This window comes from Schistocerca cancellata, chromosome 2 (assembly GCF_023864275.1).
Source record: "Schistocerca cancellata isolate TAMUIC-IGC-003103 chromosome 2, iqSchCanc2.1, whole genome shotgun sequence".
Taxonomy (NCBI): domain Eukaryota; kingdom Metazoa; phylum Arthropoda; class Insecta; order Orthoptera; family Acrididae; genus Schistocerca; species Schistocerca cancellata.
In genome coordinates, this window is record NC_064627.1 from 180,543,797 (window position 1) to 180,569,432 (window position 25,636).

The 25,636-nt window shown below is 41.7% G+C and overlaps 1 protein-coding gene across 1 annotated transcript; it reads right to left on the reverse strand.

Annotated features, from left to right (window-relative positions):
* Window positions 1–977: 977 nt before the first annotated feature.
* Window positions 978–10,219, reverse strand: LOC126152298 (piggyBac transposable element-derived protein 2-like). The gene is made up of 2 exons (XM_049915998.1): window positions 8,504–10,219; window positions 978–1,019 (listed from the first exon to the last, which is right to left on the reverse strand). Exons 1-2 carry the CDS (start codon window positions 10,217–10,219, stop codon window positions 978–980), a joined length of 1,758 nt encoding a protein of 585 aa, XP_049771955.1.
* Window positions 10,220–25,636: the final 15,417 nt, after the last annotated feature.

Here is a 25,636-nt window from a genome sequence, read left to right on the forward strand (position 1 = left end):
GCATCTTAAACACTCAGTACACAACGTAAACAAGGAAGAATCAGACTGTAATAAGGTCAGTGCGCAGATTAAGGTACAGGCTTTCATGTAAAAATAAAATTATTGTGATATCTTAGCACGTCTTTTTTAAATTTCAGATCGGTACTTACTTAAAAAACACGCCTCGTATTAAACTGCCTTCAGACAACACCTCTTTTCCGAGGCGAGTCTGTGGAGATAGATCACCGGACACTATTGCGCAGATCAAGCGCATCTGAGTAGGAAGTTCCTGGTTCAGTATTGGAACTCTGCATGTCTTAAAGTTCCCTAATAAAGGGCCTAGCTACAGTTCGAGTGACGTCAGTCTTGGGGAATTATTTTTTGCAAAGTGTCAGTGGAACGGCAATTGGAGCCACCCACAGACCCCGAGGAGATGATCTCATTAATTTATCACCAGGTGTGGGAATTTGGAGGGGAGGAAACTGCAGACACTCTTTGTAAATTATTAACTTAATTTCTCAAGTACTGCTTACGAGTGTTTTTCTTATGCTACTTGCATGACCAGTTAAATTGTCATTATGTAATAATTATAAGAGTGAGATTGTTCTATTTCCTTTATGTATGTGTACACCCAAGGTATTGTGTTCCATTTATTCACATGTATTTGTGGTTTGCAATTGTCTAGTTGTTGGACTTTCCAAGATGGAAACGGAGGAGATAATGATAATGAACGTATGGCATTGGTGGCCGGGAGACACCTCGCGCCACTACGGCGACTTGCGAGTGAATGAGGATGAAATAATGATGAAAGACACACAACACCCAGTCATCTCGAGGCAGAGAAAATCCCTGACCCCGCCTGGAATCGAACCCGAGACCCCGTGCGCGGGAAGCGAGAACGCTACCGCAAGACCACGAGCCGCGGACAACGGAGGAGATAGCTTCCAAAACTGTCGAGGAGATATGGGAAAGTATTGGCTACATATCCCGACGCGTATCTAGTGGATGACGAAGGCGGCAGCAGCATTTGGGCTGTTCTCCTAGAGGCAAGAGACACCTGAGAGGTGACTGCCATGCACAACAGGCTGTTGCTGGCGCATTACTAAGCCTCCCCCACCCCCACATACACACAAAAACACAAATACTTGCCGGAGGGGTCCGAAGATCGATCCACCACACTGAAGTCCTCCAACAGAGAAGGTGTCCTGCAAAAGAGTAGGCTAGCTTCATCGGGTAACACTGTTAAGAAGCAGTATACACACACGCACACAAACACACACACACACGAATATTAACACTCTCTGAGGCCAACCACTTAGATTAAAACAATATTCATGATAGAATAAAGCTAACACAATCCAACATTGAAACTGTTAGTTCTTAATAACGTAAAAGGGCCCTGGAGGGAACACAACAATACTGTCGCTCTCGAATCCAAGTTCGTCCAGTGACTCTAGGAAATTGCGAGAAAGGGAACAGTTACTGGACAGGGAGACGACACTTGTGATCAGAAGGCGTTTGACCGGCAGCATTAGTTCGATGAAAATAATCGAAGATGAAGGAAAACAAAACAAGTTGACAAAAACAAAGAGAACAATGTAAAACACTCATTGGAAACTAAAAAAGGAAAGGAAAATATGTAGTTTGTAGTTGAACACTGGTATCGAGGGAAAATCGAGTGAGAGATGTATTTTTTGCATCAATGAAACTGTCAATCGTGATGTAACTGCAAGAGTGGAATTGAGGCATGCCACTGTGGGAAGAAAGGCGATTACAAGCAAACGTCGTTTTAAGGAAATTCAAGTCCTTTCTTTATGTGTACTGTTGTGTTTTATTTTTGTAACGTCAGTGTGTGAAGTATGTAAGTAAATGTGTGGCAGCCCGTGCTTTGTACTTTGAGCCCGAGAAGGGTCAACTCGCAGCTGAGCCGCCATAGTTCCTGTGTCGCCAGCACCTCCTTCAGAGACTGCTGAGCAAGGAAGTTTCCTGCGGTGAATAAGGCAGTTGACGAGGACCGACCAGTTTAAAGCTCTGTGAGAGCTCATTTTGTTTCTCTCATGAACAGCTGTTCTCCAGTTCGGAGCCCTTGGAGGGAGATGTTATAATTCGGGGACATTGTGAAGGCATATAATGTGCACAGCATAGCAACGACTGTCCATGCCTTCCTTACCGCAAAGAAAGAGGGCAAAATAAAATTAATTTCATAATTCCAACGGCTCTTGTCCCATCTTCGATGAGTATACATCGCGGATATTAGCGGTGCGACACTTACCGCCATTTTCGTATGCACGCTTTGCTTCCCACCAGCCTGAGAGCAGTCGTCGTTAAGACCATCTGGTTTGGTCAGCACGTTTCACATTAGGAAAAAAGCAGCAACTGTGGTGGTTGCTTTCATGCAATCACGTTGTTTTTCACCGAGAGAATACGGCATCACCCTCTACTGATTGCAATGTGGTAATCATATCCACCGAATCTCGATTTCTTTTCATTCATTTCCATTAACCATTCCATGTACTCTCTAGAAAATGTTCCTATACTCCTTTACATTTCTCGTTGTTTTTGATTAGATTTCTCATTGTTTCTGATTAGATTTCTCATTGTCTTTCATGAGTTTTTTTAGTTAATTCCTTGTCCCATTGCAAGGCTGCCACTGTAAAGTCTTCAAAATCGTATATGCTTCTTACCAGGTGGTTAGAATTAAATGATTAAAGTACGAAAGACCAGACAACACGCATTCATACGAGGGCTCTTCGGAAAGTAAGGAACGATAGGTCGCGAAATGGAAACCACAGTGAAAATCAAATCTGTTTTATTTGCAACAGTTAGCTACAACTTCCAGCTGCTTATCTCCATAGTCGCCGATCCGACTTAGACGTTTATCGTAGCGTTGTATCAACTTTCCAATACCCTCGTTATAGAAGGCAGCCGCCAGTGCCTTCCGCCAATTCTCTAAGCTGCCTGCAGCTCGTTGTCTTTGCTAAAATGTTGTCTTCATAACTAGAGGTTCATGTGAGCAGAGATGAAACTCAGAGAAAGGCAATTACGGGCTGTATTGTGGGTAATCAAACATTTACAACTGAAAACGATGCAGGACCATGTTCATTGGCCCTGCTGAATGCCGCTGAGAATTGTCTTGAAGAAGGACCAGCATGACAGTAATGTGGCTGCATAGCTTCAGGCGAAATTTCTCACCAGGCCCTCATACACAACTGGCCATTAAAACGGCTACACCACGAAGATGACGTGCAACAGACGTGAAATTTAACCGACAGGAAGAAGATGCTGTGATATGCAAATGATTAGCTTTTCAGAGCACTCAGACAAGGTTGGCGTCGGTGGCGACACCTACAACGTGCTGACACGAGGAAAGTTTCCAACCGATTTCTCATACACAAACAACAGTTGACCGGTGTTGCCTGGTGAAACGTTGTTGTGATGCCTCGTGTAAGGAGGAGAAATGCGTACCATCACGTTTCCGACTTCGATAATGGTCGGATTGTAGCCTATCGCGATTGCGGTTTATCGTATCGCGACATTGCTGCTCGCGTTGGTCGAGATCCAATGACTGTTAGCAGAATATGGAATCGGTGGCTTCAGGAGGGTAATACGGAACGCCATGCTGGATCACAGTGGCCTCGTATCACTATCAGTCAAGATGACAGGCATCTTATCCATATGGCTGTAACGGATCGTGCAGCCACGTCTCGATCCCTGAGTCAACAGATGGGGACGTTTGCAAGACAACAACCATCTGCACGAACCGTTCGACGAAGTTTGCAGCAGCATGGACTATCAGCTCGGAGACGATGGCTGCGGTTACCCTTGTCACTGCATCACGTATAGGAGCGTCTGCGATGGTGTACTCAACGACGAACCTGGGTACGAATGGCAAAACGTCATATTTTCGGATGAATCCAGGTTCTGTTTACAGCATAATGATTGTCGCGGTGAACGCACATTGGAAGCGTGTATTCGTCGTCGCCATACTGGCGTATCACACGGCGTGATGGTGTGAGGTCTCGGTCACCTCTTGTTCGCATTGACGGTACTCTGAACAGTGGACGTTACATTTCAGATGTGTTACGACCCGTGGCTCTACCCTTCATTCGATCCCTGTGAAACCCTACATTTCAACAGGATAATGCACAACCGCGTGTTGCAGGTTTTGTACGGGCCATTCTGGATACAGAAAATGCCATGGCCAGCACATTCTCCAGATCTCTCACCAATTGAAAATGTCTGGTTAATGGTGGTCGAGCAACTGGCTCACCACAGTACGCGAGTCACTACTCTTGATGAACTGTGGTATCGTGTTGAAGCTGCATGGGCAGCTATACCTGTACACGCCATCCAAGCGCTGTTTGACTCAATGACCAGGCGTATCATGGCCGTTATTGCGGCCAGAGGTGGTTGTCTGGGTACTCATTTCTCAGGATCTATGCACCCAAATTGCGTGAAAATGTAATCACATGTCGGTTCTAGTATTATATATTTGTCCAATGAACACCTGTTTATCATCTCGACTGCTAGTGATACGAGACCGTTGGGATCCAGCACGGCGTTCCGTATTACCCTCCTGAACCCACCGATTCCATATTCTGCTAACAGTCATTGGATCTCGAGCAACGCGATCAACAATGTCGCGATAGGATAAACCCCAATCGCGATAGGCTACAATCCGACCATTATCGAAGTCGGAAACGTGATGGTACGCATTTCTCTTCCTTACACGAGGCATCACAACAACGTTTCGCCAGGCAACGCTGGTTAACTGCTGTTTGTGTATGAGAAATCGGTTGGAAATTTTCCTCATGGAAGCACGTTGTAGGTGTCGCCACTGGCGCCACCCTTGTGTGAGAGCTCTGAAAAGCTAATCATTTGCATATCACATCATCTGCCTGTCGGTTAAATTTCGCGTCTGTAGCACGTCATCTTCATAGTGTAGCAATTTTAATGGCCAGTAGTGTACATAAATTAATATGTTATGATTCCCAATAGATCAGTTATACTGTGACAGGTTTTCCGCTGCCAGCAAGTTCTAAGCTTTAAAAGTCGACACCATTCGGAATGCTTCTTGCTAACTGGTCTCTTTTTTAGCCTCCCTCACCGACCCAAAAATTGCTGAACCATAATTGCCTGGCGAAGTGCTGTCACTGACATGTTGTTGTTGTGGTCTTCAGTCCAGAGACTGGTTTGATGCAGCTCTCCATGCTACTCTATTCTGTGCAAGCTTCTTCATCTCCCAGTACCTACTGCAACCTACATCCTTCTGAATCTGTTGTTACTGACAATATTAATAGTAAAATCAGGCTTTTTGCAGACGATGCAGTTGTTTATAATGAAGTACTATCTGAGAGAAGCTGCTTAAATATTCAGTCAAATCTTGACAAGATTTCAACGTGGTGCACAGATTGGCAACTTGCTCTAAATGTTCACACTTGTAAAATTTTGCACTAAAAAACCAAAAAAAATTTAGTATCCTATGACTAAATATCAGTGAGTCACTGCTGGAATCGGCCAACTCATACAAATACTCAGGTGTAACATTCTGTAGGGATATGAAATGGAATCGTCACATAGGTTCGGTCTTGGGTAAAGCAGGTGGTAGACTTCAGTTTATTGATAGAATACTGGGAAAGTGCAATCAGCCTACTAAAGAGATCACTTTCAAATCACTTGTGTGACCCATCCTAGAATATTGCTTAAGTCTGTGGGACCCGTTCCAGATAGGACTAACAGAAGATATTGAACGTATACAGAGAAGAGTAGCAGGAATGGTCACAGGTTTGTTTAATCCGTGGGAGATGTCATAGAAATACTGAAGGAACTGAATTGGCAGACTCTTGAATATAGCCGGCCGGGGTGGTTCTAGGCGCTACAGTCTGGAGCCGCGCGCCGTTACGGTCGCAGGTTCGAATCCTGCCTCGGGCATGGATGTGTGTGGTGTCCTTAGATTAGTTAGGTGTAAGTAGTTCTAAGTCTAGGGGACCTCAGATGTTAAGTCCCCTAGTGCTCAGAGCCATTTTTGAACTCTTGAAGATAGACCTAAACTATCCCGAGACATTCTATTAACGAAGTTTCAAGAACTGCCTTTAAATGATTACTCTAGGGATATAATACAACCGCACTATGTATTGCTCATTTAGGCATCGTGAGGATAAGATTAGAATAAATACTGCATGGACAGAGGCATTCAAACAATCATTCTTCCTGCGCTCCATACGTGAATGGAACAGGAAGAAACCATAGTAACTGGCACAATCGGACGTACCCCCGGCCACCATGCACCTCACGTTGCTTTGCAGAGTATATACGCAGATCAAGATGTACAGTAACACTATTTGTACTTCTATTTAAATACATTATGCAACATGATACACAAATGTTTACTAAACATTTTGAATGTAATTTTTCTTTTAGTCATTGCACTTTACTAAAACAGCCTTAATTTTATTTCATACTCCTTGCAATAAATATGTAGCGCATTTGAAGCTGATCGTCTTTATAATCCGCATTCACTAATTCATGTTACTTCCGTTTGAAATATATGCCACATCAGGTGACTGGTACGAGGCACAAACAAGCCCGTTTCAGCACCGAAAGACAAATAAGAAAACGTTCTTCCTGTCATATCCCCTCACCCTGCAGTGACAAATTTATCTGCTCCTGTACCAAGCTTCGCCCCTGAAGTGATACGTCAACTCATCGTGCGGGTGCAGCAGTTCCTCCACTACATTTTTATTCGACGACGGAGCCAGATATAGCCAACAGTTGTAAATGGTAAGTATTATTCTTCTCCGGATTCGGAAATAAATCAGTTATCCTTCTTCGGAAAACATTAAACATTAATACGTGTAACAAATGGAAATGTATTTTCGAAACCGGTAAAGAATGAATACTTACCATTCGCGAATCCTGACTGTGCCTGACTTCTTCGTCGAATGACATTATTGTGCAGTTGCCTTGTTTATGACATTAAAAGCTCACAGTACAGGTAATAAGAATTTTAAAATGCTGCGAGCGAGTTTGACAACAGTTAGACTTTGAGGGATATAATCATGGAAGTCTATAGTTGGCATGTGGCATTTTGACGCTTACATTTTCATTGAATATTCATGGGAGTCGTTGGCACCGAACTGCTGACTGTAATAATCGTTTTGGTAACATGACAATGACGGGATTTGCCATTGACAGAATTTCACAAAATGATTGCCACCATATTTTAGGGTGTAGAAAATAAAATAAAGTGCCGCTGATCAGTTTTCAATAAACTAAAATCTCTGTGAAAATAAAGTTAATCTGACTTGTGTAATCTTATAATGTTCATGTCGCTTAACAGGTGCATCTGAAAGCTGCAGAAAAGGAAGGGACACATTAGTAATTTTATCATTTTGAGTCACTATCAAAAAGGATTCTGTGATTAGTGTATTTGTTTCTGATGTTGATTGCATAGAACTTTCTTGCAATATCAGCCAGTTGTATCATTAAAAATTGTATTACGTTATTCAGATGGCCACATAAACTTTATTCTAGCGCTTTTAATCTCAAACATTGACAATGACAAAAGCCGAAAAGTCCCTTCGTTTCTGATAACCTCCACATGCCGAAAGCTATATCCGAAAGCTACAGGTTTGTTCTTAAATCTGGATTTTTATCCTTACTAATTCCAAAGCAAACTTGAGTAAAAAATAAAATTGTTAATTAATATGACTTGCAATGTAGGTTTTTGGCTGTCTCTATATTTGCGTCGTTTGGACTGAATGCTATTCTCATTGCATCTTCCAAATGACTGAACAACCGATTACGATATTTATTTTTCAAGCAGTTAATTTTTTAAAATGAAGCTTCACAAAGGTAAGTTGAAGGAAACAATGTTAAACTGTGCGCAGTCTTGTAAATTTTTATAATTGCTAGACACACATCACCAAAATTCAAAGAATTCCTGCGTATCATGATGTTCTATAAATAGAGCTTTAACCCTTAAATGCATGATTTTTTATTTCAAGCTGTAAAAATTACCATGTTTAGTTTATAGTGCCTACATTTCGAAAAAAAATATTTAAAATTTTTTTAAATTAAATTAACAAAGCACTATTGTTGAAAATCGCTTTGTAGCTGATCAGCTACATTTTGAGTTAACACCTTACGAGCCACAATAAATGTGCTTATTTTGCTCCCTCAATTTTGACCAAATCTCTCGTAATTTAATTGTTGATTATGATTAAATACTTTGTATAGGAAGGGAAAAATCCTAAAATAATAAATAGGACATTAATGTTGTAAATATTGAGCATTTATTGTATATTTTATACACTTTTAGATATGAACAATAAGGTATCTAGTTCCAACAGGTTTGTACCCAAGCATGTGATAATCACTTTACATGAAAAGTTTGAAAACAGTTCTTTTGTTTGTGCAAACACAATGCAACTGCACATTTATTACACTGAACCCAGGAAAATCCCTTGCATCCTGGCATTTTGCACCTCTGTCTCACTTGCAAGTACGAAGGCAGGTGACCTACTTGATCCAGCCTTACATCTTGTGGAGGTACATGTGCTGTGGGCCCCTTTGTCTTCTTAGCTTGTATTTGGTTTTCGAGTTCATTACTTGGCCTTCCACGTTTTGCTGAAGTTTGACCTGAGCGACACAAACAGTGAGCAATTTCCATTCGAAATTCGGAGAGTTTCATAGTTCTCCTAATCCCTTTGGTTTCTGCTACTCTCCTATACAACAGCCAGGAATTGACTACTCCCATGTCCAGGAGATGGTAAAACAATCTTATATACCATTTTCGACTTTTCACAAGAATTTTACGTCGACCCATTATGCTGTCAAGAAGGTCAACACCTCCCATATGTTTATTGTAGAGCTTAATTATTTGTGGACAAGGTATTGTTATTCTTGACTTTGTTTTTTTGTCATACCGCCCTGCTTCATGAATAGGCTGCTGTCCAGCAAGTGTGGAAAGCAACATCACACTCTTGTTATCTTTCCACACTACATTTGATATGTCGACACCATCCACTGTTGCGACGCGCTCTACTGATGCACCTCGTGCCATTTTCTTCAGCTCAGCTTCTGAAGGGAGCTTGCAGTCTGGCACTCTGTTTCTTCTGACTGTCCCAAGTGAGTAAATTCCTTGTTTATGTAACCATACAAGCAGTGGCAGACTTGTGTAATAATTGTCACAGTACAGTTTGTGGTTCATATTTCTTGGTAGTATCCTACTGAGTCGAACTACAACATTTGCACTTGCTCCCAAGTCTTCCTCCCCAGTCACTCTTTTTTCTGGTTCATTTTCATCTCCAGTGAAAATCTCAAAATCGTAGGCATAACCAGATATGCCACTAATAACAAATAATTTGTATCCATATTTATGAGGCTTGTTTGGCATGTATTGTTTCAAATAACTTCTAGCCTTTGTTGAACATATCTGTTCATCAACAGAAACACACTCCTCAACAGGTATTGTTTGAAACCGAGATCTCATCAATTCTATTATGGGTCTTATCTTGAAGAGTCTATCATGACCTTTTTCACCCCTGGGTATCATTGCACTGTTGTCATTGAAGTGAAGAAACTTACGTATTTGCTCATACTGATTCACTGTCATTGTTGTCTTGATCAGATGAGTACCAGTAACTTCTCCCCAGTAATCCCTCGTATTAGGTACATGAACTATTGACATCACGAGACAGATGCCTATAAATTTTTTTATGTCATCACAGGATAAATCTATTGGTCTATCAGGATTACACTGCACACTGTATCTATGAGACTCTTCGACAATTAGATCAAACAATTTAGATGGAAATATATGTTTGAAGAATTGGTATGGAATATTTAAGTTTATTACTTCTTCTGGTAACGAAGTATTGCCATGAAATTTTGACTGCAGTTCGGGAATAATCAATTGTTTATCTTTCCAAACCACACTTCTGCTGTTTTTGGTAACGTTTTTGCTGCTGCATGGCAGTTTCAGAGCATTATCAGACAACTGTGACGTCGATTCCTTCATTATAACATCAGATTGTCTTGTTCCAGAAACATCTTCAGTCCTAATTACTGGTACTTGACTTTCTTCGTCACTACTGTCACTATCACAATCAACAGATTCTGGAGCAACATATGTCTCATCTTGAATGGAATCGTCAGAGAAACACTCAAGATCGTCATCACTGCTTAGTGGAATCTCTAACCATTCCATAAGCATTTCTTCTTGACTCTTTCGAGACATTTTTACGTCAGCGCCTGAAATGCAGTAAATGAAAAATGTAGCTGATAAGCTACATACACAAAAACAGGCCTCATTTCAAATCTATCGCAAAGACACTCGAATTAACTGTTTACACCATATCTACTTACGTTTTCAAAATGAAAAAGTAATTTTCAAACCCAGAAATCAGTGCACAAACACCAAAAACACACCTCAACTTTCCGCCAAAACACACACTTGGCAGTATGTCCATACAGCTCACTGTCGAACTGCTTCAGCTCGTCCTGCCATCTATGATCGCTATGAAGAACTACTAGAAACTGCAGCGGAGTGTATACACTTAGCTACATAACGAATTTGATCGAAAATGTTTCTCCATATGGAATAAATCGAAGAAATGAGGTCTGTAGCTTATCAGCTACAGTATGCATTAAAGGGTTAAGCTACGTCGTGTTGCAGTTCGATAACTGCATATATCACATGAGTTTTATGAAACCCAAATTGGCGGAATAATTTGATATCATCATGTTCAACATGCCAAGGGTTCTGTGCGGTGATGAAATATATTCTTTCAAATAGTACGCGATGTCTTGATGAACACTTTCGGCGATGAGTAAGTCTGATCGGAGCTTAGCAACATTTGGAAAACTAGCCACATCTTTTTCTTCAAGTTCATTTACTCAGGGTGTTCCGAAATTCCCCTAACAAACTTTTGGTAGTTGTAGACAGGCGGGTGAGTACATAATATTTTGAATAGGAACCTAAGTCCGGAAACGTGCCGTTTCCGTTCTACGATGGTTTCAGTTCAGATGTGCAAAGCGTCCACTTCTTCTTCCACTCAAGCTTACTGATCCTGCATGCTTGATCTTCCTACAAAACGTAAGTTTCGCCACTGAATGTCCGTCAGGAAATGTGATTTCAGTCTGAAGGTGCACCATCTCACTTCCCACGTGAGGTTAGGAGACATCTCAACAGACGATATGGTAAAACATGGATAGATCGAGGTGGTCCAACCGCATGGCCGTATTTAACTCCTACTGACTACTTCTTGTAAGGTCTTACGCAAAGTTTCATTTACGAGACTCCTGTAGAGACAGAGGAAGATCTGCTGGCACGAGCTCTGGTCACTGCACTAGACACTGAAGGGACACTAGGTGGGATGGGGAGTGTGTACCAGAACATACTTCGTAGGCACAATATCTGTATCAACGTTGGTGGTCGCCACATTGAGCCGCTGTTGTAATGCATGAGTACTGTTCTGTACGTACAATATGCTGGGTTCTTTTTTGTTGTGGAATAATGTAAAAACATAATGTTTAAAGGTTAATACAAACAATGTGCTTAAGTGATAAATGGATGTTTCGTTATGTCTTCTTTCTAATTGTTACCTAACAACTGTACTGCGTCAGGCCTGATTCAGTTCCTCAAACGGAAGTGGATGAATTAAACATCTGAATTGAAAATGCCGTAGAACGGAAACGGTACGTTTCCGCACACAGGTTCCTCTACAAGTCCTAGAAGTATGTAACAGGAATTTCCGAACAACTCGTATGCAATTGCAGTTTGGGTTAAAATTCAAATATTTTGTTAGTCATTTGCCCAGTTACCTTGTTTGATCTCTGCAACCCAAATTAAGTTTGCTGGATTTTAGTGTAATATCAAACAGTATACTGTAAATGTCCACTATTCGTCATTATCAAGTTCAGCATAATTTTTACCACTTTGTTACAAGAACAAAATAATTTCTTATTTCAGATTGACAAACCGTTCCATCACTTTGTCTCTGCTTAGCCAGCTGTCAGCAATAGGTAGGATATCTCACCTTAACAGGTTTGCAGTTCCTCCAGTACTTCTGTAAATTTTCGGTGATTAATTTCACGTGCACGAATTAAATTTGTATCTATGACAGTTTTCATACCGTCCTTGCATGTGATGTTTGAAATTTGACATGTAAAACATTCTTGATACAATAAGCAATGAATGGACAGTAAATCTGGTCAGTTCCACTCCGTCTTAATCAACGCTATCGAATCGTTGTTCACGCCCGTCATTGATGAATAGCCGTCTGTACACACTGATGTTAAATTGTTCGTAGGTAAATCATTTTTCTACAAATCTTTAATTGCATTCGTAAAATCACAACCTTTTGCGTGACTTCTCATAGGTATGAGACTTCTTCTATTAAAAATAATAACAGCTGAGCCATCGAAGCTAAATCTGTACTGGAATCACAAGCAAGACTGAAAAATTTGTGTATTTTTTTCGTTATTATTTACTCTTTCAAACATATTTTTTTTTAATATCTCCTATGCGGTGGCAGCAGGGAGATAATAATAGCGTAAGCTTATTTATTTCAGGCAATATTTTTTTCTGTTTTAGAAACGTAGAAACAAACTTTCAGAAATAGTTACCATACGTAGCTTCACTGTTTCAGCCTCAATGGAGTTTTCGTATTTTTTGGAACAATATTTGATACTTCGTTTGATGCTTTCGTGACACCCTCATTTTGCCCAGCTGCAATTAACATGAATCTTTAATGACGATGTATTGTTGATTTTAGATGAGTAATCTTTTTCCTTTGTTTCATTCGGAACTAAAGGAAGAGCTATTGCAATATGAGCTATGCTTATTTGCGTAGTGGCGAAACAGATTTGTAAACTCTTGATTCCCACAGTCCTTTCCCGGCATATTAAGCAAACAGCAGTACCTTATTTGTGTCCACTTATGAAACAAAACTCTTCTTCACATATTTCAATGGAACTTCTGTTCTCGTCTCTCCCTTCTAATAATATCTTCCGCGTAGTAACTTTTTTGGTGGTATTTTTATTTCGGTATTGATAAGCTCACCAAGAACGTGTTGAAATACACTTACAACGCGACGATCTTTCAGGAACACCGAAAATTAGTGCACCACTGACTGAAACGACAACACTGTGGTGGCGGCGGGTAGGGCAGGCGAACTGTACGCCCCCGTCGTTGGAGTTTCGCTCGTGCTCTTCTCCCTAGATTCCCCTGCAATATTGCCGAGTTTTTGTAGTGGAAGTACGAACTCAGTTCTGGTCAGTGAGAGCACTCCTGTAACATTAAGATATCGCATATCGTACGAAACATTGGAAAAGTTACCTGTCAAGCTATTTAGTTTCGTTTCGTAACGAGTGAACGAATTTCATTTCACATAATAGCAGAAACAAATGAAGAAGAGAAGGTACAAGGAGAAGGGCTGAATTTAAATTTGGCTGTGCAGTAACGGTCAGTAATGGACGGAGTTCAGCAGAAAATACTGATGTGTCCTTGGTTCCCAAGATAGTATGACCCAAGCAGTTACGGGTGAAAATGAAAAAATTGACAAGGAGCACCTTCTCTTTCTGTTTCCTTCATATGTGAAAGGCTACGTAAAAACAATTACATGTTCGGCCTTGAATCTGGATCTTTATTTTCAAAAATTACGAAGTGAAATTAAGTACACTGAGGTGACAAGTAATGGGAAAGTGATATGCACATATACAGATGGCGGCAGAATCGCATACACAAGGTATAAAAGGGCAGTGCGTCGGCGCAGCTGTCATTTGTACTCAGGAGATTCGTGTGGGAAGGTTTCCGACGTGATTATGGCCGCATGACGGGAATTAACAGACTCTCAACTCGGAATGGAAGTTGGAGACATTTCATTTTAGAAATCGTTAAGGGATTCAATATTCCGAGATCCACAGCGTCAAGAGGGTGCCGAAAATGCCAAATTTCTGGCATTACCTCTCACCACAGACAACTCAGTGGTTGACGGCCTTTATTTAACAACCGAGAGCAGCGCTGTTTGCTTAGAGTTGTCAGTGCTAACAGACAGGCAGCACTGCATGAAATAACAGCAGAAATCAATGTGGGAAGAACGACGAACGTACCCGTTAGTATGGCGAAATTTGGCGTGAATGGGCTATGACAGCAGACGATCGACGCGAGTGCCTTTGTTAATACTACCACATCGCCTGCAGCGCCTCTCATGGGCTCGTGACCACATCAGCTGGAATCTAGACGACTGGGAAACAGTGGCCTGTTCAGGTGAATGTCTGGTTCACTTGGTAAGAGCTGGTGGTAGAGTTCGAACGTGGCGCTGACCGCAAGACGCCGTGGTCCCCAAATTGTCAACAATTTACTGTGTAGGCTGCTGGTGGCTCCGTAATGTCGTGGGCTGTGTTTACATGGAACAGTCGGGGTCCTCTGGCTGTTCCACTACTTGGAAACCATTTGCTGCCATTCAGGGACGTCATGTTCCCAAACAACGATGGAATTTTTAAGGATGGAAATGGAAATGGAAATGTCGTGTGGCTAGGGCCTCCCATCGGGTAGACCGTTCGCCGGGTGCAAGTCTTTCGATTTGACGCCACTTCGGCGACTTGCGCGTCGATGGGGATGAAATGATGATGATTAGGACAACACAAAATGCGCTATGTCACCAGGCCACAATTGTCCACTGTTGCTTTGAAGAACATTCTGAATAATTCGAATGAATAATTTGGCCACCCAGATTGCCTGACACAAATCTCATCTAACATTTATGGGATATTATCAGGAGGTCAGTTAGTGCACAAAATCCCGCACCGGCAACACTTTTGCAATTATGGAAGGCTATAGACAGCATGGCTCAATATTTCTGAAGAGGACTTCCATCAACTCATTGAGTCCATGCCACATCGAGTTATTGCAGCACTCCGGGGAAAATTAGAACCGACACAATATTAGGTGGTACCACATGACTCTTTTACTGCAGTCCATAAAGATATTTTAATTAGTGTGCCTTGTGATATACTGTTTTTCCTACCTCGTCCAATTTGCGCCTATCCAGTTGCATGCAATCCTCACTGTGTCTTCTAAATGTGGTATATATGAGTATCATGGGAGTCAATATTCTCATCATAGTGCAATGCTCGCAAAATAATGCAACAGACACACAATAAACGTGCACAAGCATCCTCCGCCACCCCCTGTCCAATAGACTGCACAGGAGGTTAACCGCAGCCCCTGCGAAGTGACGCAGCCTTCAGCTGTCAAACCACACACAGACGCCCTTTAAGATCCCGCACGCATGAGGCGGTGGCGCCCCTTTCATACTTGACACCTGAGAAATTCCTCGTGAAATACGTGATCACCTAGGCACTTTACATATCACAGTCATCTGTTTCAGATTGCTGCCAACCTTCGTAATCTAACAGTTGTAGCCCTATAACTGTGTGGTGACGTCTTGCTGTTTTTACTGTATGTGTGAATTATTAATAATAGTATTGTAATATTTTATGCATTACTGGTTATGAGATACTATCACAGGAGTTTGATAAATGTTTCAAATGCCAGTTTTATTCTGCTCACTGCATTGTTTTACAACTGCCTTAATTAATTTAAAGTCTCTTGCTACGAATACGTATCACATTCATAAAAGATTGTCTCTGTAATGCGCGTTCACGAAACCATGTTACTCGAGGTGGAGCTGCGCAGTGTAGCCGCTCGGTCAAGGGCGCCTTGTCACGGTCCGTGCAGCTCCCCCCCGTCAGAGTCCTCAAAATGGTTCAAATTACTCTAAGCACTATGGGACATAACATCTGTGGTCATCAGTCAGAGGTCTGAGTCCTCAAAATGGTTCAAATTGCTCTAAGCACTATGGGACTTAACATCTCTGGTCATCAGTCCCCTAGACTTAGAACTACTTACACCTAACTAACCTAAGGTCATCACACTCATCCACGCCTGAGGCAGGATGCGAACCTGCGACCGTAGCAGCAGCGCGGTTCCGGACAGAAGCACCTAGAACCGCTCGGCCACAGCAGCCGGCTTCGAGTCCTCCCTCGGGAATGTGTGTGTGTGTGTGTGTGTGTGTGTTGACAATAGCTTAAGTTAGTTTAAGTTGGATTAAGTAGTGTGTACGCTTATGGACCGATGACCTCAGCAGTTTTGTCCCATAGGACCTTCCCACAAATTTCCAAAAATTTTCGAGGCAGATGCCATGTGTGTCTACCTGCAATACAAATACTACAGTTTGATCGCACTTCCTGGATATTATTATTCTGTAGTTTTCCTACAGTCTCTTCGTCTTTAAATTAAACTAGCCTTTAGGCAGTGAAACACAACCCAAGTGAAGATGTCTTCACCGTCCATGGACTGCGGATTAGCAGTTGAGTGCTGCTGCCAGTCCTGTAGGGAAACGGTCATAGGCCGTGTTTTCCCAAGTTTTATTCAATCCATTCATCAACTACTGACCATCGCTACAGCGTACCCAACATACATAAAATTACATCGTGCGTGGCTCGAATAAATAATGTAAGATCTTGCTATCATATATGATTATGAAACAATGTATAAGAGGAAGGCAGAACACATAGCCATACCTTACTAAAGGAACAGTGAAACAACCTAGAATCGTTGCAATATACATGAGGCGATAAAAGACATGGAATATGCGCATATACAGATGGCGGTAGTATCGAATACACGCGGTATTAAAGGGCAGTGCATTGGCGGATCTGTGATTTTACTCAGGCATGCCATTTGCGCTCAGATGATTAACGTATAAAGGTTTCCGGCGTGTTTTTGCACGCGCGGCTTGAATTAACATTCTTTGAACTCGGAATAGTAGTTGGAGCTGGATGCATGTGACATTTTATTTCGGAAACCGTCAGGGAATTCAATATTCCGAGATCCACAGTGTAAAGAGTGTGTCAGACACACCAAATTTCAAGCATTATCTTTCACCACAGACAACTCAGCGGCCGACGCCCAAACTTAACGACAGAGAACAGCGGCGTTAGCGTAGAACTGTCAGTGCAAACGGAGAACAACACTGCGTGAAGTAACTGCAGAATTCAGTGTCGGATGTACGACGAACGTAGCCGTTAGGACAGCGCAGCGAAACTTGGCGTTAATGGGCTGTGGCAACGGACGACTGACGCGAGTGCCGAAAGTAATGTCACTTGATTTCGATCTCCGTTTTACTTGTTTGCCGATCCCGAATATGTTATGACACAACGGCAGAGCAGCAGTGCCAACCAGAGGTGCCGATTTATAAAAAAATATGGGGGGTGGGGGCATACTGGAGCTCTTGCCCCGGGAAATTTTCTAAATTTTTGATGAAAAATAGTGAGTTTTAAAGTTTTTTGAAGCATTTTAGAGTCATATGATCAACATTAGAACCTCGGAAACTGGACTCTCGATAACTCGACACTCCGGGAAACTCGACAAGCCTGACACTTTTTTGGCTTTGAAAAAAGAAACAAAACACAAACGCGCACGGTATTGTCGTAAAAAGTTAATTTAATTTACAGTAATAATCATGTCTACAAACTATTTAAGAGCAGTTAATACATAGCTCTGAAAAAACTGAAATTATATTTAAATAAATCCTAAACTATCATTTAAAGAATAAAACATAAAATATTCCTGTCTTACAGTAATATCACTTTGATTAATAACTGAAATAGCTAATTTAAGCTTTCTTTGAATAAGTCTCAGGATTCATTAAATAAAACAGTATCTCAAAGTTAATGCTTTAATGCTGTTAATAAAGTTAATACAGTATGCCTAACACTTTTAGTCAAAAATTATGTAAATAGCGGGTTTTAATTGTGTCTTACACCCTAAAAATATTTGAGTATTTGAAAATAACTAATACAGTACTATAGTAATACAGTACTAAATTAGTACTAACATTTCGGAACTGAAAATTTAACATTATGTATGTATTTAATTCTCTGTTTTATAAAGATTTTTAATATTCTCTAAATGCCATTATTAGGGCTAGAGTGCTTTTAGAAAGGTGTAAAAGTCGCCGTCTGACTGGATTACTGTCTATGAAGTCGTTGATGATTGGTCGGATATCCGGATATCCAATTCATCCAAAACATCTCGGTGAGCATGAAGAACAGCCAAGTTATTCAATCGCTTCTGTCCGATTGTTGATCCGAGATATGACTTCAGACGTCTAAGGGTGCTAAATGACCGTTCTACTGTTGCTGTCGTGATTGGAACTACTTGGAGTAGCTTAATGCACTTCACCACCTCACATAACTTTTCTCCAACTGCAGGCTCTTGTGCAATGTACTTTCTTACACCACGCATATTTTTTAAGACCAATTGTTTTTTACTAGCGATATCGACAAACATATTCAAGTTTAAGCGTAGTCTTTCAATGTCTAGATCATTTTTGAAAAATTCAGTTGATTTTTCCAAATTTGTTTCACCTCTGTTCACTAAAAGCAAGCACTCTTGTTCAACTGCAATGACCTATGTGAGTCCAGTTGAAGCAAACCGCTCAGTAATGCATGATTGCACCGTTTCACAAACTTGAATATAAATAGCTTTGTAGTATTCGTTTGGGGTTTTGAAAGTGTGCGGTGAGCTGGCTTCATTGTTTTCATACTTATTTGGCATACTTCGATTCCGAGGAAACAAAGGATCATCACGCCTTCCAATCAATATACAAATCAAGCCCTCATACATTTTTCCAGCTCAGCAACACTTAGATGAGGGCATTGAATTTTTTCATTGACATCCTCTACTGTGATCATTACATGGCAATAAAGACTTAAAAAGATACAAGTCTTGAATTGTAACATTGACTGAACGTAGCATGGACATCTGTAAACTGCCTTTGTTTTGTCCTCTGCAGAAAATGTATCAAAAAACTCTAGAAGTTCTTCAAAGTTTTTCAATATTCTCAAGATACTAGAAACTCGCACAGTCCATCGAGTCGGGCTAAGGGGTCGTACACCAATTTGGTCGTTGGCGCTCTTACAGCGTATGCTTCTGGATTGGATTCCCTTACGGTGTTTATTAAGTCCTTTGCTAAACCCATAATATCCGTCATAGACGTAAGATGGCGGAGACTGTCTACAATCGCCAAGTCTTAACTGTGAGCAGTGCAGTGCACATAATGTGCTTTTCGTTGTATATCCAAAACTAACTTTTTCAGTCCTTCGAACTTACCTCTCATATCCGAGGCACCATCATAGCACTGTCCTCTTAAGTTATCCATTGACAAAGCAAGAGGAGCAAAAACGTCTTTTAAAATACTAAACAGAGTTTGTAATTCAGTGTTGGGGGTCTCATATAAGCCAATAAAGTCCTCGTTGATGATTAAGGAATCATCAACAGTACGAACATAAAATGACACTTGTTCGTGAATTGAAGAATCACTTTTTTCGACAACAATAATATAAAAATGTTCAGTCTTCTTGATTGAAGCCAATACCTTTCTCAACACAGACTTTCCTAGTAGATCAACAATATCGTTTTGAATATCGTGGGACGTCCACTTATACCCAGAACGCCCTTATCAATCTTTAAACTCAGGTATGTCATTCTTTCGGAGTTACAACAATTGAAAAAAATTAGAGTTTACGTCTTTGTGCCCTCTAATTCCAGGCGCTTCTGCTCCAGCCTTTTGATGTCGCCGCAGCCGCAGCGCTGGTCAGCTGGCGCCAGAGTTTACCCGAAGGTTCGCGCACTGAGACAAATTCTAAATGTGCCCGCAGCACCGTAACACTATCATGATTCACACCAATCGTATTCAGGTAACCTGCTTACTACCGTAATAATTATTTCCTTTAACTCATTACTGAATGTATTTTAAAAGGTAATAAAAGGAAAATAAAAAATTCCAACATAATTTTGTGATTTTGCAATGCATAATATAACTAATAATTTTCTTAAATTATTGAGGGCGGGGGTTCCGCCCCTCCCCCCCCCCCCCCCAAACAAATTTTTGATGGGGCTCAGGCCCCCTCAGGCCACATGGAGTTGGCGCCTGTGGTGCCAACCACGAGGTAAGTTTCATCGAAATCTGCCCCCCCCCCCCCTACACACACACACACTTCATGTTGCCTAAATCTGGCTCTTGTGGCTCAGCATTCTCTCTTCTTTCTTTCTCTGTTATGTGTGTCTACCAATGGATCAGTACTTATTTTCTATGCCATTATTGGGATTGTGCAATTGTCAGTGAAGGCTGCCTTCAGTTGAGCTGTACTCTGTTCTGTTTTGACTTCAGAACACTTCTCTGTTCTTGCATTTATTAAAACATTTGTTGTTAGCATTGTGATCCCCTCCACCTTTCGTTAGTATCCCAATAAAGCAGAGGCCAGTGCAAATAGAAACGCAGTCAGTGTCTTCCACAGTCTGGATCTGAAATATCCCTAAATCGCGACGGCCTATTTATATTTATTCCACCCACGGACAGGGGGCAAGTTACACTACTGGCCATTAAAATTGCTGCACCACGAAGATGACGTGCTACAGACGCGAAATTTAACCGACAGGAAGAAGATGCTGTGATATGCAAATGATTAGCTTTTCAGAGCACTCACACAAGGTTGGCGCCGGTGGCGACACCTACAACGTGCTGACATGAGGAAAGATTTCTCATACACAAACAGCAGTTAACCAGCGTTGCCTGGCGAAACGTTGTTGTGATGCCTCGTGTAAGGAGAAGAAATGCGTACCATCACGTTTCGGACTTTGATAAAGGTCGGATTGTAGCCTATCGCGATTGCGGTTTATCCTAACGCGACATTGTTGATCGCTTTGGTCGAGATCCAAAGACTGTTAGCAGAATATGGAATCGGTGGGTTCAGGAGGGTAATACGGAACGCCGTGCTGGAACCCAACGGCCTCGTATCACTAGCAGTCGAGATGACAGGCATCTTATCCGCATGGCTGTAACGGATCGTGCAGCCACGTCTCGATCCCTGAGTCAACATATGGGGACGTTTGCAAGACAACAACCATCTGCACGAACAGTTCGACGACGTTTGCAGCAGCATAGGCTATTAGCTCGGAGACCATGGCTGCGGTTACCCTTGACGCTGCATCACAGACAGGAGCGCCTGCGATGATGTACTCAACGACGAACCTGGGTGCACGAATGGCAAAACGTCATTTTTTCGGATGAATCCAGGTTCTGTTTACAGCATCATGATGGTCGCCTCCGTGTTTGGCGACATCGAGGTGAACGCACATTGGAAGCGTGTATTCGTCATCGCCATACTGGCGTATCACCCGGCGTGATGGTATGGGGTGCCATTGGTTATACGTCTCGGTCACCTCTTGTTCGCATTGACGGCACTTTGAACAGTGGACGTTACATTTCAGATGTGTTATGACCCGTCGCTCTACCCTTCATTCGATCCCTGCGAAACCCTACATTTCAGCAGGATAATGGGCGACCGCATGTTGCTGTTCCTGTACGGGTCTTTCTGTGTACAGAAAATGTTCGACTGCTGTCCTGGCCAGCACATTCTCCAGATCTCTCACTAATTGAAAACGTCTGGTCAATGGTGGCCGAGCAGCTGTCTCGTCTCAATACGCCAGTCACTACTCTTGATGAACTGTGGTATCGTGTTGAAGTTGCATTGGCAGCTGTACCTGTACACGCCATCCAAGCTCTGTTTGACTCAATGCCCACGCGTATCAAGGCCGTTATTCCAGCCAGAGGTGGTTGTTTTGGGTACTGATTTCTCAGGATCTATGCATCCAAATTGCGTGAAAATGTAATCACATGTAAGCTCTAGTATAATATATTTGTCGAATGAATACCCGTTTATCATCTGCATTTGTTCTTGGTGTAGAAATTTTAATGGCCAGTAGTGCACATTTCATTTACGTCGCCTGGGATTATGAGGACTGTGCCACCAGACAGTTACGGTGTAACAGTGCAGTAAGGCACATGGTCATTCAAACAGCTTACAATCTGATTGTTGCTCAGAAGCGGCAGAGAGGAGGATAAAGAGAATTATAGGGAGAGACAACAAAACTGTATAATTATGGATTTTTTCAATTCTGTTCCCGTTCTTGCCGAAAATAGTAATGAATCTTGCAAGAACCCTTTTTTTCTTGTTTTGCTCAAATCCCAAACATGTTTCACTACAAATGAGCCATTTACGTTTATTCTTTCTCGAATATATGCACACAAATTTTATGAAGGTTAGGACTATTTGACATCAGACTTTGTTGTTGTTTAGATTACATACGTACTTTACTTTTTATACATTACCTACGCCCTGTGGCTGCCAAAAGCAATTAGCCACTTGTCTGCATTAATGTAGTATGCCATCTGTCGTCTATAAATAGCAAATCACAGCAAATATTTTCCCAGATCAGAACCTCACGATGTCTTACCGACGCCTACAGGTCGCTTTAAAAATAAAACAATAGCAACAATACATTTAACTGCCAGATAATAACCAATACAGAAAAGGGGAATGTGCCACTATTATACAAGAAAACAAAATTTAGAGGTTATGTTCTAAAAAAAAACTTCAGTTAAGGCTTCCCATAACATTCCTATGTCACAGATGCTGTATTAGCCTGGACTGTGGCTAAGTTCCTTGGCAGACACAGGGCACATACCATGTAAAAAAGGCAAAATACGTAACATGTGATCTAAACAACAACGACGTCTGATGTCAACGTATTCCTAACCTACACAAAATCTATAATTTTATATTTCAGAAAATATACAATAAAAATTACTCAATGAAGACGCTAGAACTGCACCAGTTATGGTAAATCATGATAGAAGATTTTTACAAAATTGTTCTTGCAAGGAGGCAGACCTTCTCCTGTTGATTAACATACAAAAGTGGAAATCGTCATTATGAGTTCAATCAAAATTAAATGGTGGTACGCGAAATTGGGGTGATAGATGGACCAGGAAGCTGTTGGTTGAATTCTAAGACGACGACCTAGTGGGTGGATAAGATTACCAAATATACAGGAGGAGCAACATCGAAGTGCTTAACTGAAAATCATAAGGCATGGATACACCTGGGGAAGCCTTTTATCCACCAGTTGATGTCAACTAGGTGATCATATCGGTTATGCTGATCTCACAAATCTTACCAAGCATGCTACTGCTAGAATAGTCGGTGCGCTCATGCAAAGCAATTGTGTCAGAGTGGCGTAGTGGTTAGCGCACCTGCCTCGCAAGCGTGCGATGGGCATTCGAATCCCAGTCTCGGTACAAATTTTCATTTCTGGCATCAGTGAGCATACATAAATCTTACAAAAGTTTCAGTTCTCCAGTAACATAGATTTATGTATTAACGAGTTTTTTATGCCATTGGACAGAAGCGTTCGCAGTACGAACTAGACTGAATCCGATTACGTACATTTAAGCCCTTTAGTTTCACAGTTTGGTGCTGATAAGGCAGTATCTGGGCGCTAATCACATATTGATTAACCTTCATTGCTGCATAGAAATTTATGACAGGGTGCATCACGACGTGGGTAGATAAAGCGGTATCTCCTTTCAGGGCAGAAGTTTACTCTGAATCCCATCGGAAACAGTTAGTCCTGTAACTTTCATCACGTACTTGTATTCTTTAACAAATGGTGATAATAAATCTCGGTAACTGCACTGTTTAACATGTTAGAGCAAAGACAAATACCAGTAAATTCTGCAACAGGGATTACTTCCACACTATTGTGCAAGTGTGAGGCAAGACTCCATTTAAGCAATAAGTGATCAGTCACCTCCAGGAGACATCACGCCAACACAGTCTGACACCGGTTCTAGACTTGAGAGTTGTCTCAGTTTAGCGAGGAAGTTGCTCATTGATTGTTACTGGGTGGCTCTAATAAAAGTGCAGGGACTCTAGAGGTGCAATGTGGCCTGTAAGTATCGGACTGCAGCAGAACTTGTTAGTTATTCTAGTGCGGAACTGATTTACGCTGTAAAAGAATTCGTTCCCATTTTGGCCACCAAGTGCAAATCTGGGGCTGTGAATGGAAAAAAGACGTACAAAAATGTTTCCACATGTAATGGATTAGGAACGGGATGTCGGCAGAAAAGGTCAAACAAGTGAGAAAGGCAAAGTGTTGATGTTAGTATTAACTGCCGCTTAACAATTTGTTCTTTATGAGTACCAGAGGCATCGACGAAATGCTGCACGCCAGATTTGTTCCTGATGGCTAAAATTGGAACTCATTTTTTTCAACATGAATCGATTCTGCATTAGCGCATTAGAATATCTACCAAATTTCGCAACCACACGATAATTACAGCCCACACTGGACCTCTGTGGATAGCTGCTCTTTAATTATAATCATGCGGAACATTCTGCAGGGCTACCAAATTCAATAAATGTTGGTTAAAATTCTTCTGGGTATTATGCTGCGTCATTGCCAAAAACTAACAACAATAATAAACTAAAACAGACGTTTCGGCGGAGCTGCAACGGCCTTCCTCAGGGCACGACTGGTTTTGCATGGGGATAAGTGCTTCTATTTATTACAGACATCCATGTCTGACGTCACTGTTGTAAAACTTTTAATTGGCCCTCTAATATGATTGGCTAGTCATGACGTAAGGGAAGATGGAAGGAAAAAGACTATTCGTGGATGTCCATGTCGTCAACGATTGGTAGCTGTCCGCCAATCAGCGTTCGGCTCCTGGTCGGCAAGTTCCTGGTGTGCGCGGAAGTGGACTGACAGTTGCTCTACAGCTGTTTGTGCAGAAACGCCCGTGTCCCGTGTAGCTTCTGCCCCGCGACCGCTCGCGGCCCGTTGGACTGGGATGGCAGGCAGCCAGGACGCCGGCAGTTTGTAGCCATCTTCTCTGTTGATGTTGTCACGCTGCTTAATAATTTCGATCGCCTCCCGTATTTTGCGTTCTCCCATCCACGATTCTTTCGCCAGTACTCGGGTTTCCTGGAACCTGACAGGTTGTCCACAGTCACGGTGGTGTTCCGCTATCGCCGATTTATTGTGTTGTTGTAATCGTACATAGCGTTCGTGTTCTGCTACTCGTAAGCTGACAGGTCTCCCTGTTTCTCCTATGTAGGTAGCTCCGCACTCACACCGTAGTTCGTGAACACCTGCAGTGTTAAGGTTGTTGAAAAACACCAGGAGGACAGCTACCAATCGTTGGTGACATGGACATCCACGAATACTCTTTTTCCTTCCATCTTCCCTTACGTCATGACTAGCCAATCATATTATAGGGCTAATTAAAAGTTTTACAACAGTTTAGGAGGTCTGATAACTTTGTCTAGCCACACTAACAGTTACTCTTTGGCATTCTGTAACTACTCCCCACACCATGTGACGTAGCATTTATATAAAACAGAAATGCAGCTTAAACGTTTGTGAGTCTAAAATTGACTTGAATAAATACAACTCCAGCGGACAACAGGACTTTTAAATCAATTTTAACGCCTACATTAAAAAACTGTTTACTGTATTATCAGTCAATCATGCATATTAGAAAAGAGGTGAAATGGCGACATGTTGGGCCACGCTATACACTTCCAGTCAGCTTCTATCCAGTTTCTTTGTTGTTTGGGCCACTGCAGCTTTTTCTGCCGATGTGAACAACGACATTTTGCCAGATGTCCAACTCAAATGTTCGTTGCATGAAATTCCCTCTGCAATAATTGCTCCTTGAATTGCGACGGAGCTACACTC